Raw genomic sequence first — 15,175 nt, 5'->3', positions numbered from 1 at the left:
TTTCTTTTCACCCTCCATTCCCAACCCCATCAACCTATATATATACCTGGAAAATAAAAAATGGGCTTTAATTCCTGAGTTTGAGATGATGCCAAAATAACTAAGAGGAAGTGGCTCCTGTGGAGGAGTCCACACTGCTGCCTGTATTTCAGAGCCTTCTCTGTACGCACCATGGAGCAGATGAGAGCCTCATGAGATGGCATGTAGGAGACAAAGAATCTCAGAGTAAAGTCTGTAGTTTGATTATGATGAAAGATATTCACCTAAATGACTAGGAAATATTATTTAAAAATCACATTAAAATGTAAAAGGATCCAGCACTTCAAAGAACGAGGAAGCAGCTATGGGAGTCACGCAGTAGAGGCTGAAGACACTGATAGCTTGTAATACATGCAAGATATGGATCCCTGAATACAGTGAAGACAAAAGCTAAAGACGATCACTTAAGCTATTGTCTGGAAGGCAGGAAAAATGATAGTTCAAATATCAACTGCTAGAACACACCTGACATTAAGATTTAAACATGGAGATTGTCAGGGAACTCCTTTGATGAACTGGTGTCAGACTAGAGCAAACTTTTGCAGTAGAATTTTAAATTCAGACACACCTCATGGGGAACAAGAGTCTGAAGGGAGTAATGGAGGCAACTACCCAGGGGAAATTACAGACTATGTAATCCATGATGCAAATGGGCAGTTATACTTGGGAAAGAAAGCTATCAAGGTGATAAAGCCATGCAAAGATATAGCCCCTGTGAAATGAGAGAAAAACTGAAACAACTCATTCCTCAATTTTCTCACTAAAACAGAGGCAGAAAGCTGTGAGGCTTGGTGTCGCTGACGGCTCAAGCAGAATGGAACATTCATGGAGGTCAAAGCACTCCAGGAAAAACAGATGCTTTTCTGAGGTTTGCCAAATGCCACAAGGAGCCTCGTTTGCTGAATGAACCCATGGACAAGTTCTGTACTTTTCCTAGCATCCTCTGTGTTCCTGGAGTACAGTAAAGCAAACAAATACAAGGATGCAGGGCTAGGGACCAGAAAAGGAGGGTCAGAAAAGGAGGAAGCTGGAACTGCACCAACCATTTTCTGTTGCAACCTGACAAAAGTCGTAAGTACCACAGTGCTGTATTTGAACCTGAATAAGTAAGGAGGGTTCTGGAAGCTGTTCGTGGTTATTCAGCATGATAGCAAATGTGTGCTATATGAATGTTACTGTATATGCTTTTCTTCCTTGCAGCTTAACTCAACCCCCAATTTTGAAGTGGTCAGATCTCTCTTCATGATTACACCTTGTCTGTGTTCAGATCACAGCTCTACCATTGCATTCTGGCCCATTCTAAACTGTGAATGCTAGGGCATCATAGATGCATTCTCTGAATCCCTGGACCTGGCATTCTGGCCCTTGAAACATATTAGTAGTCTCTGATTGAATATTGTAACATTTGCACTTGGCAGTTCAGGAAGCATGTTCATCTGCAAGTGAAGACAAAGATGATACGATCCTAGGAGTTAACTACATGCTCCAATTTTCTCATTGCGTAACTAGAGAGCCCAGTGCCCACAGAGGCTGACTTGACGTTCCTGACAGCTTGAACACAGCCTAACACAGATGTCTCCTATGGATTCTATGTCTCTGTTGGTCCCATTTTAATGTAACTCCACTGGAATCGAAACAAGATCTGGCAGAACCACACAGAGTGAGAGATAAGACTGCTTAACTACAAGTCAGAATAATATCTCCGGAGGGAAACTGAACCTCAGATCAATGGAAGAAGCACCAATCTAAACAACAGGCAGAGGGTGTGCAGGTGAGTGACCCAAAGAATAGGTGGAAAGGTTTGGGATTGCAGAATCCACACACACTAATGTCCTGGACACTTTCTGTAAGAGCACAGGAATGGGTGCTGTACGTTTGCTGTTTTTTACAATATCCTGTGTTACTATAACATTATTCTTCCAAGGTAATTATTCCATTCAGATATTCCTATACATGAACAGCAGAGCTAGGATCACCAAATTCCATTCTCAACAGCCCTTACCTTGTTTCATTTTTTTAAAAAAGAAAATAAATAAATGTATTTGTTTTTAGACACTATTCTCTAACAAATTTTATGAAGAAAAAAATCTCTGTAATAGGAATTATCTTACACCCTACTTAAGTGACTCTATTTGAGTTCAAAGTTACATTTCTAAATATTTGCTTAATTGTTATTTTTGTTGTTTAATTTGAGCTGGATCATGCATGTTCTTGCAATTCCAAGAGTTCTTCAAATTTTAATAAGAGCATTGTTTGTTTATGTTCTGGGAAGCTTGAAGAAAGAAAATTTATACTTTAAGTGATTCTGTGTCTTAGCTCAGGCTGCTGTGACAATAATATCCTGTCCTGAGGGGTATAAACAACAGAAACTTATTTCTCACAGTTCAGGAAGCTGGGAAGCTCAAGGTCAAGGGACCGAAGATTCAGCGTCTGGTAAGAACTCCTCGACTGTTTTGCAAATGATTATCTCATTGTACCCTCACATGGCAAAGAAAAGACAGATCCTTTCTTTTACATCTCTCCTTAGAAGGACAACTAACTCCATTCATCAGGGCTGAGCTCTCTCAACCTAATTGCTCGAAGGTCCCACCTTAAGGAGCAATGCATTGGGGACTTCGCTTCATCATATGAGTTAGGAGGGAAACACAAACATATGACCCACAGCATTCAGTTTAAGCCAAAGGGTGTATTGAAAGGACCAATTTCTATTCCCAATCCACCCAGAAAGATACATGATTCACTCAAACAATAATTGCTTTTCCTGTTAGGAACCAAGAGGCACTCTCCAATTTCCCATTCTCAGGGTAACTGCCTGGCTGCCACGGACAGTGGAGGTTTATCCTCCCAAACAAGCTAAACCCCAAGTCATATCATCAGGATGTCAAGTGAAGGAAAACAAAGCCCTTAGCATAAATGAGCAAAGAACATTCTGTCCACTTTACTGTGGAGAACATAAAACCTTAGATGAGAAAACCATTAAGATAAACCATTCCTTTTCAGATGAGCAAAGGAACTGGTCCTGGGACATGAGGACTCCCTCCAAGTACCAGTGAGCCAATCATTGAGACTCATTAACATTAGTCATTATGATAAACAAGAGGCTTATCATCCATCTCATCTAATTATGGGATTTTTTCCCTTGTTGCTTGCTTAGTAACCTCCCTAACTTACCAATGCCCATGGATTGACCAGTTGGAGAAATAGATCAAAACTGACTAAATGAACTCTGGTAGATGCAGACCTAGTCCTCTTCTTGCTCTGTGTTTTATATGACACAAGGGAAAAGTCACTCAACTGCACTCTGCTCCAATTTCCCTATCTGGGAAGAGAATTTCTCCTTCCTTCTGTATTCAAAATCCTTGATATTCAAAAAACACATGATCAATGGAAAATAAAGCATTTTTCAATTAGCTGAAAACTTTTTAAGCATAAGGATTTCAGTCTGAGAAATATCAATATTAAACCAAAACAGAAATTCCAATAATTAATACCTTTTGGAGAGAGACAGAGAGGGAGAGATGTGACATTCATCAGAAGTTCAATATTTATTTAATTTTTTTTCAGATGTAGGAGCTACTGATAGGTATCTCATTGGAGTGTTTTTGTTTGTTTTTGTTTTTGTTTTGTTTTTCTGCACCTAAATAAAGCAACATCAGAAGCAGTAATAACTGGCAACCCGTCTGCAGTGTTGGGGGTTGCACCTGCAATAACAGATCATTGCTCCAAGGGCACTGGGCTTTTTGGCGCATGGGCTTCCTACCCAGCTGGGATTTATAATTAAAAACTCCTGTACAGCCTGATCAAGCACTAGCTGCCCTCTCTTTTTTTCTCTGAAACATAGAAGCATCTGTCAGCAATTTGGGCTGGTCATCTTTGTATCTCTGGTATGAAAACAGGCAGTTGAGCTTGGGAAAAAGGAAGTCAAATAGCACAGCTATCAGACTACAGTCTGTGTCTCCAGGAAGTGGAGAGAGACAGAGACTCCAAAAGGGGATTGCACCGCCACCCAGCTCACTCCTGAAGCTGCTGAGTCTGACATGAGGATGTTGTTTCTGTTCAAATGTGTCCCTTTGGAAGGGAAGTATGACCAACACTTTCCTTAACGTTGATTCCTCACTAAGTGCTAAGCATGCCTTGACATTTCGTGCATAACCTACTCTGGCATCATCACTTCTTGTGAAGCCAACATCCAAACCTTCAGTTCCGGTTCACATCAAAATATTTCATTTCCCTAACCACACTGGCTCCTTCCTTGCTGTTTGGCTCGTGTGCACTCACCGTCTTCACATCCATGTGCTTCCTGATTATACTTTCCATGCCAAGAGGCCCCAGGAAGACCAAGAAGATCACAGAGTAAGAACTCTTTGTAAGTCAGGAGGGAGGCTTCAAGCCCTGTGCAGCCTCGTCCCTCTTTGAGAAGGCTTTCCTGGGGGATGTTCACAAAAAGAATGAAGCCATTTTCATTGCAAGCTTTCCTTTAGGGGATCCTATTGGTCCATGTTCTAGAACCAAAGTCACTTATTCATATTGATTTCCCAGCTTTTATCCATGTAGACAGATGCAGTCTTGTAGAATTTAAGCATAGACCTTTCCTGCTAAGAAGAAGCATGTTTATGTCTCCTGCAAGTAGGCTGGTAGACTCCATTTGTGCTCTCATCTGCTGCTTCAGTACTACACACATATGTAATATATCATTGCCTGGAGGACTACAAGCAGAAAGCTTCCAGGAATGATGACAAAGGCTGAAGAATTCCAAGCAAAAGTTTCGTCATTCAACTGGCCAATTTCTTAGCACCAGACAGGCCAGTAAAAAAAAAAAAATCCACATGAGGTTGTCCTATGTTTTAAAAGTACTTCACTTATTATAGTAAACTGGAGAAGCGCCTCTGGCAAAGTTAACTGGTTTGCAAAGTGCAGTAGAAAGAGATCTGGGGTACAGATTCCTTAAATTTTAATAAAAAATTTTAAGTAAAACCTAACTTTTGAGGGTGAGATCTCACAACTAAATAAAAACCATGCTTTAAGGGGAAAAATTATCTACAGTGGTCACAATGATTTGTTGTTTTTGTGATCAGTGGCCTGGGCTCAGTGAGGGATTCTTTTGAGACCAGAGACTGGCTGCACATCAGGACACAATAATAACAAAAGGGGCGATTCCCAAACCTGCACACAAGGCAAAATGTAGAGTGCCTAAATGGGGTCACAGAGAAATCATAAAACTGGCAACCTTCCTTCATCAGAAGAGCTTAGTTTATGTGAGGCTAAAAGATGTTTAAACCAAGTGGTACAGGATAAAGACTTCCTTGCCTTTTACCATGATCCTCCGTTCTTCTGTGCCATCATGTTTCTCTACTGTTGATGAAGGAAGGAGGGATGGGAAAGTAAGCGGGGAAAGCAAAGGAAATATTTTCATTCAAGCTTCCTGTGCCCATATATCATTCAAGCAAATAGCAGACTTACATTCCGGAGTAAGTTCATGGCCGAGAAACCAGGCATGCACAAGCAACAACAATGCTCTACCATGAAGTCTCTCAAAATCAGCCCCTCTATCATGCACACCCATCACTAAGGCTGCCAGTTTCAGAGTCCCCTAGATGTCCCCAAGACTGTTTCTGTGTCAAACGGATGAGACGCCAGGTAATCTTTGTACTCCCCGTCGATCAGTTTGGCTGCATTGTTCCTGGCAAACCAGCAGTCTATCTGCTCTTCCCCATTGTAGATCTTCCTTTGTTTCCAAACCACAGGTACTTTATGCCCTTTCACTTTCAGGATGGCCTCAGGCCTCCCTTCTGCCTGAGGGTGTGGAGAAACCGTGAGATTCTTGCTGAGCCCTGCAGGATTCTCTGTGAGTTTAGCATCCTGGTTCAAAAACTGACCTGGGAAGACAAAAAGCATTATATGTCAATAAAATACAGGCAATGACATGTTGGAGTCAATGGTATCAGGGCAGGAGAGATTTTGATGGGCCCCAGGTCTAGGTTGAACTCTACCAGAAGGCACTCACACATGGTCCAGTACCAGAAACTGCCCAGTGATTAATGGTAGCTAGTGATCTAACCAACCAGTGAAGATGACTATAGTATACTACAGAGTTGGGAGGACAGTTAATCAAGGTAGTGGAGTCAGGTGTTTCTTCTTTCCTACCAGGTTATAAATCTCATGCCATAAAATTAACTCCTGACACTCATTCTCAGAATTCTCCAAGTCAAATAAGGTCATTGCTTAGACTAAAAGGATACAGATCTGCATCTCTGAGTGGGAGCTCACACTTGGCAACCAGACTCTTCAAAACACATCCAGTCCAAGTGCCAGGAAATCCTGCTTTCCAAACTGAGCCCTGGCAATGGCTGACTTGCTATTTTTGGACAAGAGACCCACATGAAATTGCACATTGAAGAAACCCATACAGAATGGCCTGCCTGCTGCTGTTGGCCATATGGAAGTGATCATCAGATAACTCTCATGCTATTGTAGGGCCCTGTGCAGTCCTTAATCTGTGCCTTTTTGCTGTTCTTATGCTCTTTGCAGACCTTATGAAAACTGGTTTACAAGGCCCATTCCAGTTTCATAAAGTCACTGGAAGGCAATAAATCTAACTTATTACTAGTGTAGTTGCCCCTTTATGAGTTTCCCATCGATGGGTTCAACCAAAAGTGGACCAAAGATATTTTTAAAGTATTATGCTGCTGCTGACATGTATTATATATTCAGGCCTACAATGGCTACATCCATACTGAACACATATAGATTTTTTTTCTTGATATCATTTCCTAAATAATATAAGACTATGTTTTCTTGACATTATTCCCTAAGTAATGTAGTCTGATCACTATTTATACAGTATTTACCTTATAGAAGGTATTATAGGTATTCTGGATGTGATTAAAAGTTATTTGGAAGGATATGCATAAATACTACTTTAAATGGGGGATTTAAGCATCCTTTTGGAAGCAGCAAAGGGAGCAAGTGTCCTGGAACCAATACCTTACAGATATGAACAACTTTATATATAAATATCTATGGGCCCTGTTCCTATTGAATTTCTCAATCAAGCCAACGACATTGGCGACACTAGCTTCACTTGGGGGAGTTGATTTTATCCTTTCAGGTCAGTATAAAGCAGAGAGCAGCTGCTACCTAACAGTCCATGGCAGCTGCTGGAAAGGCCTTTGCTGTTGGAGATGTAGAAGCCCAGGTGGTTTCGCTGGAAGGGCGCAGGCTTTTTGTACAGGTGGATGAGGATGGCAAAGGCTATGGTGCCCTGGATGGTGACGGTGACGTTGGCATTAGCAGACACAGACACCTCCAGCCCTCGACTCCCCACCACCACGCTCTGGTTGCAAGGGAGGACAAGCCTGTCTCCACCATCCAAGATGACTCTGCTTGGCGTGATCTCCAGATAAGACCGCTCTGGCTTATTGATGAGGATGGTGATGGTGCGGAAGTAAGTGCGCTGCTTCTTGTGGCCGTTGGCAGGAGCAGGAGCCCCAATCAACTCTCCATTCACTGTCACACCTCGAAGGTTAAGAAGAAGAGAACAATGGTTACGAAAACTATCCCTATTTTCCTGCTGATCGTGTCTAAACAGAATTTCCTTTCTCATCTTTGTGTTTCCAGTGCCATGAACACTGACTCATGCATACAGGATACTTGGGGGTTACTGAACAAGTGAGTGAATGAAGTCATGAGTGATCTTCCCTCTATGTCTGACCAGTAGCTTGGAGTAGAGAGAGTAGAATGTACTAGAAAGTGGCTTCCATGTATGTTGGTTCTCGGTCTAGTCTGACTGCAGAGACTCTTTCTAGCAGGAGCTACAGTTTGTATCTGCCAATTGCCACTGTGTCTATTTTGAGATCTGGTGACATAATTAATCACTGTATTATAATGCAAAAGTCAGGCTTTTTCTAGCCCTCGAATTCAAAGTTTTTCCACTTATTAGGGATTGATGCTCAGACAAATCCATTTTTAAAAAATGAGCCTTGGTTTTCTTGTATAAGATGTTAAAAATATAAAACATAATAAAAATTTTTGAGGCTCCCAGAGGTTTATATATAAGCCCAAACTGACCATTATCTATAACTGCTTTGGTTTTTCTTTTACCATAGAGCACATAATCACAGTTTACTGGATTTGATCAAGACCTGAGATCAAGCCCTTAGGCGTCCATGATGTCCTACTGAACAGCAAACAGATGGCGAGTGCATGAGAGATGTTCGGGAATGAAGTAGATGATGCATATAAAATGTATTTTACTGTCAGACAAAGAGGCTATTTACAATAATAAAAAAATAGATTTTTATTTCCCCTGCCTTGGGAATAATCTTCCAGTAAATCTTAACTGTGACTTTTTAGGCATTCAATGAGTTACCTCTTGGGTAACAGGTCAAAGCAAGAGGAGAAATTCCCGCAGATGCGGAGCCCCTGATCCTCAGCACCAAGCCTGCAAGCATCTTTGGGCTCAGCTCTCCCTCAAGGACACTTTGCACGATGCAAATTGCTGGCAAGAGAGGAGTATTTCCACAGAGGGATGCAGTTAGGCCTGGACTTGTTCCTGAGTTCTCTGAATTTAGGAAAAGCAGAGATTTGGCTCTGAGGCTGGAGAGCCATGCAAGAGAACAAGTAATAAAGGAGTCCCCAGATTAAGCCTTAACTATTACATCATATATTGCCACCCAGCTGGGGATCCTCTGCACATGATCTTCGAAGACTGTCATTTTCTCAGCATTGAGAAATGCCAGGGCATCCTCTCAGTGCCAGGCTGGGTAGCTGTCCATACAGCCATCCCCAGGTGTTACTACCTGCATTGAACTAAAGGCTCTCCAGAAATAAGGAGACCAGAGCCCTTAAATACAGGTGTATGTATGACTAACATCCAGACTTCACATCTAACTCATCAAGTAACTGAAATCAAAGCTGAAACTCCCTCAGTTTCTGAATGGAAAAATATGTACATAAGGACAATGATAGGTCATGAATTTCTATAACATTGAGCACTTATGAGGCAATTTCATAGTCACTTTTCATTTGAACTATTTTGTGTTGGCCCCATGGTGTAGCATGTTAATCCTCTGCCTAAAGCCCCAACATCCCAATAAGGGTGTTGGGTCTAGTCCCAGGCACTCTACTTCTGATCTAGCTCTGTGCTAATGGTCTGGGAAAGAAGCGGAGGATGCATAAAGGCCTTGGGCTCCTGCACCACATGGAAGACCCGGAAGAAGTTCCTGGCTATCATCTTCAGACTGGCTCAGTTCTGGTTGTTGTGGTCATTTGGGGAGTGAACCAGAGGATGAAAGATCCTTCTCTCTCTCTCTCTCTTTCTGACTTTCAGGCAAAATATTTAAATACCTTTTAAAAAAAATTAACTGGAACAACTTTATCATAGCCCTGTGAAACTAGCAAAGTGTCTGTGACTACAAGTGCAGGTCCTAGAGCATATACTGAAAGCCACACAACACTTCCTCATAATGCATGGATTTGAATGTATCATTCCAACTCAAGCCCAAATCCTAATTAGTCATGTCCAGTAGTCAATGAGCACTTATGATACGCCTTTACATGATTTGAGCATTCATTTGAAAAACAAAGAGAAATATAATATCTGCCTGGTCCATGCCTAGGCTGCCATGAGAGAGGGGAGAACTCACCAGAATTCATGTGGTCAGAGACTAGCCGTAGGATGTCCCCGGGCTCTCCATCAATGTTAAAACACACCGTGAGCTTGCTCAAGGGGAAATCCACCACGAAGTGAGGATCCCCATCCACTGTGGCGAGAGGAACAAAGCGGGAGAAAAGAAGCACATTCAATGGGTATCTACTGCATGTAAGCACCGCTTGGTGTTTTCTCATAAATAGCTAATTTAATCCTGACAACAGAACTAGGAGGAAGGTATCCTTAACTCCTGAATGAGGAGGATGTGTTGGAGTGAAGTAACTCCGCAAAGCTTCCCAGTTAGTACACACTAAGGGAAAATATGTGACTCTAGGCCTTCTAATATTCCTTTACCACACCTTAGTTAAATTCAGAAAACTAAGCTTTCAGAGAGGTAAAAGGGTGTTATAATTGGGTTATGATTTCAATGTGCCCCCAATTTTGGTCCCCAGTGTGGTGGTGAAAACCTGGGGCAATGGCCTAGTGGCTAAATCCTTGTCTTGAACATCATGGGAACCCATACAGATATCAGTTCATGTTGTAGCTGCCCCAGTTCCCTTCCAACTCCCTGTTTGAGGGCTAAGAAAGCAGTAAAGGATGGCCCAAAGCTTTGAGACCCTGTTCCAGCATGGTCCTGAGGGAGGCTCCTGGCCTCAGACTTGCTTAGCTCCAGCTGTTGTGGCCACTTGGGGAGTGAATCAGCAGGCATAAAATCTTCCTCTCGGTCTCTCCTTCTCTCTGTAAATCTGCCTTTCCTATAAAAATAAATACATCTTCCAAAAAAGCAACAGGAAGTGACCACTGAGGTACAGTAATGAAGATGCTCGTGAAGAAGCCTGTGTTTCCCTCTGGACACAAAGGGCAGGGTTTGAATCCCTGCTCTGCTTCCCTTCCATCTTCCTGCTAATGTGCTCCCCGGAAGGCAATACATAATAGCTTAAGTACTTGGGTCCCCCATCTAGGGGAAATCTAAATGGAACTTTTTGACCTATGTCTGCTGCAGCTGTTGAGGGTACAGGAGGGAAGTTTGCAGAATTTGGGGACTGAACCAACACTCTCTCATATTCTCCCTTTTGAATAAATACAAATAGATAAGCAAACTTTCAAAAAGGCTTGTTCCTGCCCTATGCTCATGGTACATCTCACCTTGAGGCCTGGCCTTCTCTCATGAACCTCTGCTGTGATGCTATCCACCTGACCAGAGGCTGAACAAGTGAGACTGCCTGATATTGAAGTCTCTGCCTCCAAAACTGTGAGCCAAGTGAATCAGTTTCCTTTATGAGCATTTAGCCTTGCAAGTACTTAAAAAAAAAAAAAAGCAGAAACAAAAGCCAGACTAGTATAGAACAGTATGAAAAGGAAGGAGCAATACTGCATTTACCCTCAACTATTACTGCATCCATACTCTTTCAGTTTTCTATATGGATCTGCCATTCTCTCGGTTCTTCAATTACACCAGTAAAGAGTTCTGAACGAGGACCCTGCCTTTCAAACTGCAGGACCTCTATGGCACTCCTACCAGGAAGGTGTAAGCTATCTCAAGAATATTCACAGTACCAGAGGCCACAAAATCTTCACAAGCAAGCTGTAATAGCCAAGACCAGTCTAGAGGCAGTGACCAGTGAAGCGCAAGGAGTCAAAAGGGGGTTAGTTAGTCATCAATGACAGTAGTGGAAATTCCTCATTTGGGTCCTTCTGACTTTATTGCTCTCAATTGGCTTTTACAGATGAGAACACAGAACTCAGCTGGCCCAGTTTCCTTGTCCATTTTCCTCATGTTCCTCTCTTAAAGAGGAACAGCCACGTCCCTGCAGCACAGGCAAAATATTTCCCAAGGGTCTACATCAGTTGTTTTCTCTTACTGGGCTGTGGATTTTGTTTCTGTCTAATGTGCACACCAAACGCACCATGTTCCCCGATGCCAGTCCACTTCATGTACATACATGTATGGTGTACACAAGTCTGCGTGGTGGAGGTAGGGATCAGGAATAGTCTAGTCCTGTCCAGCTACAAGCAGATTCCTTTCCTCAAGACTCCTACAAAAAATGCGTTCTTCCCCCAAGCTCACTCCTTAGGGCCACTGGGAGAATCTGCTGTTCCCACTGTTCAGTACCTCAAGCACTGAGAATGACACCAAGGTGTTTGTCTTTCTTGATGCAAAAATAAATGACATTTGGTTGGGACAATCAAAACCCCCTTGTTTATAAGAACTCCTTAGCTGTGAACACAGCTTGTCTGACAGTTCTGGGAGTTTCTACGTGTGTCTCACATATCATTTATTTTTTCAAATCATCCAGTTCGTCATAAGAAGAAACAATGCTGCCTGCTCCAAAATAATGGGAAGGGATTCAAACGTTATGATTCCAGGCAGAGTCCAAGAGAAAAGCTTTCGCACATTCCATAAAGCATTTGTGTGTTCAAAAGCATTATATTCTGTCCACTGGAGACTACAGGCTCTGCCACAAAGCTAACCTTATGAATGTCTCCAGTCTTAGGAACACACACGGACAGCACATCAGCAGAAAGGGAATCATCAGACTTCCAGGAATGGATGTGGACACTGGAGAAGAAAACCCAATCCTTACATTACAACTCCCATCTGGATTTTCATTCTAATTCCAGAAAACTGGCAGAAGCACATGTTACGACATTTTTAATCCTCTCTTCCTTTCTAAAGCTGAAAAGCAAAACCATGTGCTGTCTGTCACACCATGCATTTTGATTTGGGAATCATGATTTTATTTGTAACACCAGAGGCTTGGTGCATGCCTAACTCAGATCTCTAAAATGATGTCTTTAAACTCAGTAAGGACCAAAACATGCCTCTCTTGTCCATCTGGTCTCATGTCAGGGCTCTTGCCACGCTTCTTTGGGACCATGTTATCTCCTTATGTAATGGCTTAATGATGGCCTGCTTCCAGCATCTGTTAGATGCTGGCTTGGGCTAACTAAACACGGGTGCAGGTAAGGAAGCCTGATCCAGGAAACTGTGCTTATAGCTGGTTTCAGAGAGCTTCTGGAGGCTCCTGGTTTAATTCCCTACTGAGAATCCACACCGAACTACATCCCCCCCCCCTTTACCTGATGTTTTAGAAATTTTAATTCTTGAGTCAAACGGTTTCTTCAGTGTAGAAGCTAAAAAGAAGATGGAATAAAACACCACCATTACTCATATAAAGAGGATTCTGGAAGGGAAAGAGAAGGATTGAGCTGAATAAAATTCAACTTCTGTTGTAACTGAAAAGAGTAAAGAAATTAAAAAAAAAACTTTAAAATTTTACCTGTCCTAAAGAGGAGGCATGATTTCAAAATACACAAATGTCATGGAAAACCCAGAGGATGAGCTATTGTATTCTTTCATGAACTAAATATTCTTCTCTTCTATTATTTATGTACATACAATAGGGACAAATCCTTTACTCCACTTAAAGTAAGGTTCTGAGATGAGGCGCAATGGAAACTTGTGGTCTAATTGGTACAGAGTTTCAGATGAAAAAGTTCAAGTTGCAACAATGTGAATATACTTAACACTATTGAACCGTACACTTAAGGTAGTAAATTTTGTGTTATACAGTTTTTGCCACAGTAAAAACAAAAGCCAAAAACAGGTTTTAAAAAAGATATAAGCCATTTGGCAGCAGGCTTTGAAATAGTTTGTGGTTGAAAGCACTTTCTACTGGGTCCAGCACGGTAGCCTAGTGGGTAAAGTCCTTGCTTTGCACGCGCCAGGATCCCCTATGGGTGCAGGTTGTAATCCTGACTGCTCCAGTTCCCATCCAGCTCCCTGCTTGTGGCCTGAGAAAGCAGTCAAGGATGGCCCAAAGCCTTGGCACCCTGCACCCATGTGGGAAATCTGGGAAAAGCTCCTGGCTCCTGGCTTCAAATCAGCTCAGTTCTGGCCATTGTGGCCAGTTGGGGAGTGAGTCAGCAAATGGAAGACCTTCCTCTCTGTCTCTCCTCCTCTCTGTATATCTGCCTTTCCAATAAATATAAACAAATCTTTTAAATATATATATATTACTATTTTAAATAAGCTGTCAACCAAAAACTAACCTAAAAGTCAATTAATTGCTATAAATAAAATCAATGTCTGACATGAAGCTACTCATTAACAAAATTACGCTCCTCCTTACTGAGTTTTTCTCTTCATAGAAGTATCTAAATATTTTCTAAGCATCCCTTTCTCAATTGTGGTCCCTGGCCAACATGACATGGGCAGAATGCAGATGGACCAATAAGAAACAAGATAGATTAGATGATCACTTTGAGGAGTGTCAGGCAGCACACTCTAAAAAAAAGAAAAAAAAATTTAATTTAAAAATCCTCAGAGCTTATGGAGACAAAGATGGGAGGCCAGCCTTGTAGCATAACAAGTGAAACCCAATAGCTGATTTGAGTCCTGACTGCTCCAATTTTGACCCAGCTCTCCCTACTAATGTGCCTGGTAAAGCAGCAGGAAACGGCCCCCTTCTTGGGTCCCTGACACCCACATGGAAGATCCAGATGGAGTCCCTGGCTCCTGGCTTCAGCCTGGCCTAAACCTGACTGCTGTAGTCATTTGGGAAATGAACCAGAGGGTGGCAGATAATTCTCTTTCTCTCTGTGTCATCCCTTCTCTCTGTAGGTCTGCTTCTCCAATAAATAAAATATACAAAGTTATAGTGCCCATTTTATAGATGAGAGGTGAGAAACTCAGAGAGGTTTAGAAACCCTAACAGCTCATCGGGAGGATGGGTGGATGTTAATTTTAAGCTCTCCCTATCCCATCCAGATGCTTCTCAGGGTTAGGAGCTTGAGGAATCAATGTGGCAGTACTAACGGAGACCTTACAAGGGCTCCAGTTTTCTCTCCTAGACGGTTGGAAATCTGACAGGAACCTAATAAAAATTTTCTGTGCAAAAACACGCTATTTGCACAGATGTTGTTATGCAGAACACATGCTTCTGCTTGGGTCTGAATATTGCTCCTTTCTCCTGTCTTTGTCCCTGCCAATTCCCCTCCCATCACCCCAGTCAAATTGGCACTGACACACTGAGACTGCTTCTGCTGGATTTTGAGTGATTGGTTGCAAAAGGAGATTTAGCCCCATACTTGATTTCCTTCCCATTCTAAAGAAAATAAAATCAGAGCCTGTGTGGTGGCACACCAGGCTAATCCTCCACCTGCATTACCAACATCCCATAGGGATATCAGTTCATGTCCCGGCTTCTCCAATTCTGATCCAGCTCCCTGCTAACTGTCTGAGAAAACAGCAGAGGATGGCTCAAGATCTTGGGCCCCTGCACCCATGTGAGAGACCCAGAAGAATCTCCTGGCTCCTGGCTTTAGACTAGCCCAGCTCTGGCCAGTGAGCCAGAAGATGTGAGATCTGTCTCTCCCTTTCAAGTAAAATAAATAAATCTTTAAGAATATGTTATTTAAAAAAAAAAAAGACAGGAAAATCAGGCATACACATAAAACACTGTAACTCTCCCTCCCTTCCTCCCT

At 42.3% G+C, this 15,175-nt stretch overlaps 1 protein-coding gene across 1 annotated transcript in view; it reads right to left on the bottom strand.

Annotated features, from left to right (window-relative positions):
- Positions 1 to 4,645: 4,645 nt before the first annotated feature.
- ITIH5 (inter-alpha-trypsin inhibitor heavy chain 5) overlaps positions 4,646 to 15,175 on the bottom strand; it is an 87,025-nt gene continuing 76,495 nt past the window's right edge. Inside the window, exons 11-14 of the mRNA XM_058668901.1 lie at positions 12,770 to 12,823; positions 9,684 to 9,800; positions 7,177 to 7,554; positions 4,646 to 5,915 (exon numbers count right to left, since the gene is read on the bottom strand). Coding sequence (XP_058524884.1) covers positions 5,620 to 5,915; positions 7,177 to 7,554; positions 9,684 to 9,800; positions 12,770 to 12,823 — 845 coding nt within the window. The 3' untranslated portion in view covers positions 4,646 to 5,619. The remainder of the gene's footprint in view (positions 5,916 to 7,176; positions 7,555 to 9,683; positions 9,801 to 12,769; positions 12,824 to 15,175) is intronic.

This window comes from Ochotona princeps, chromosome 10 (genome assembly GCF_030435755.1).
Source record: "Ochotona princeps isolate mOchPri1 chromosome 10, mOchPri1.hap1, whole genome shotgun sequence".
Taxonomy (NCBI): Eukaryota; Metazoa; Chordata; class Mammalia; order Lagomorpha; family Ochotonidae; genus Ochotona; species Ochotona princeps.
The sequence above is the reverse complement of the archived record's forward strand: the minus strand, read 5'-3'. Positions and strand labels throughout refer to the sequence as shown.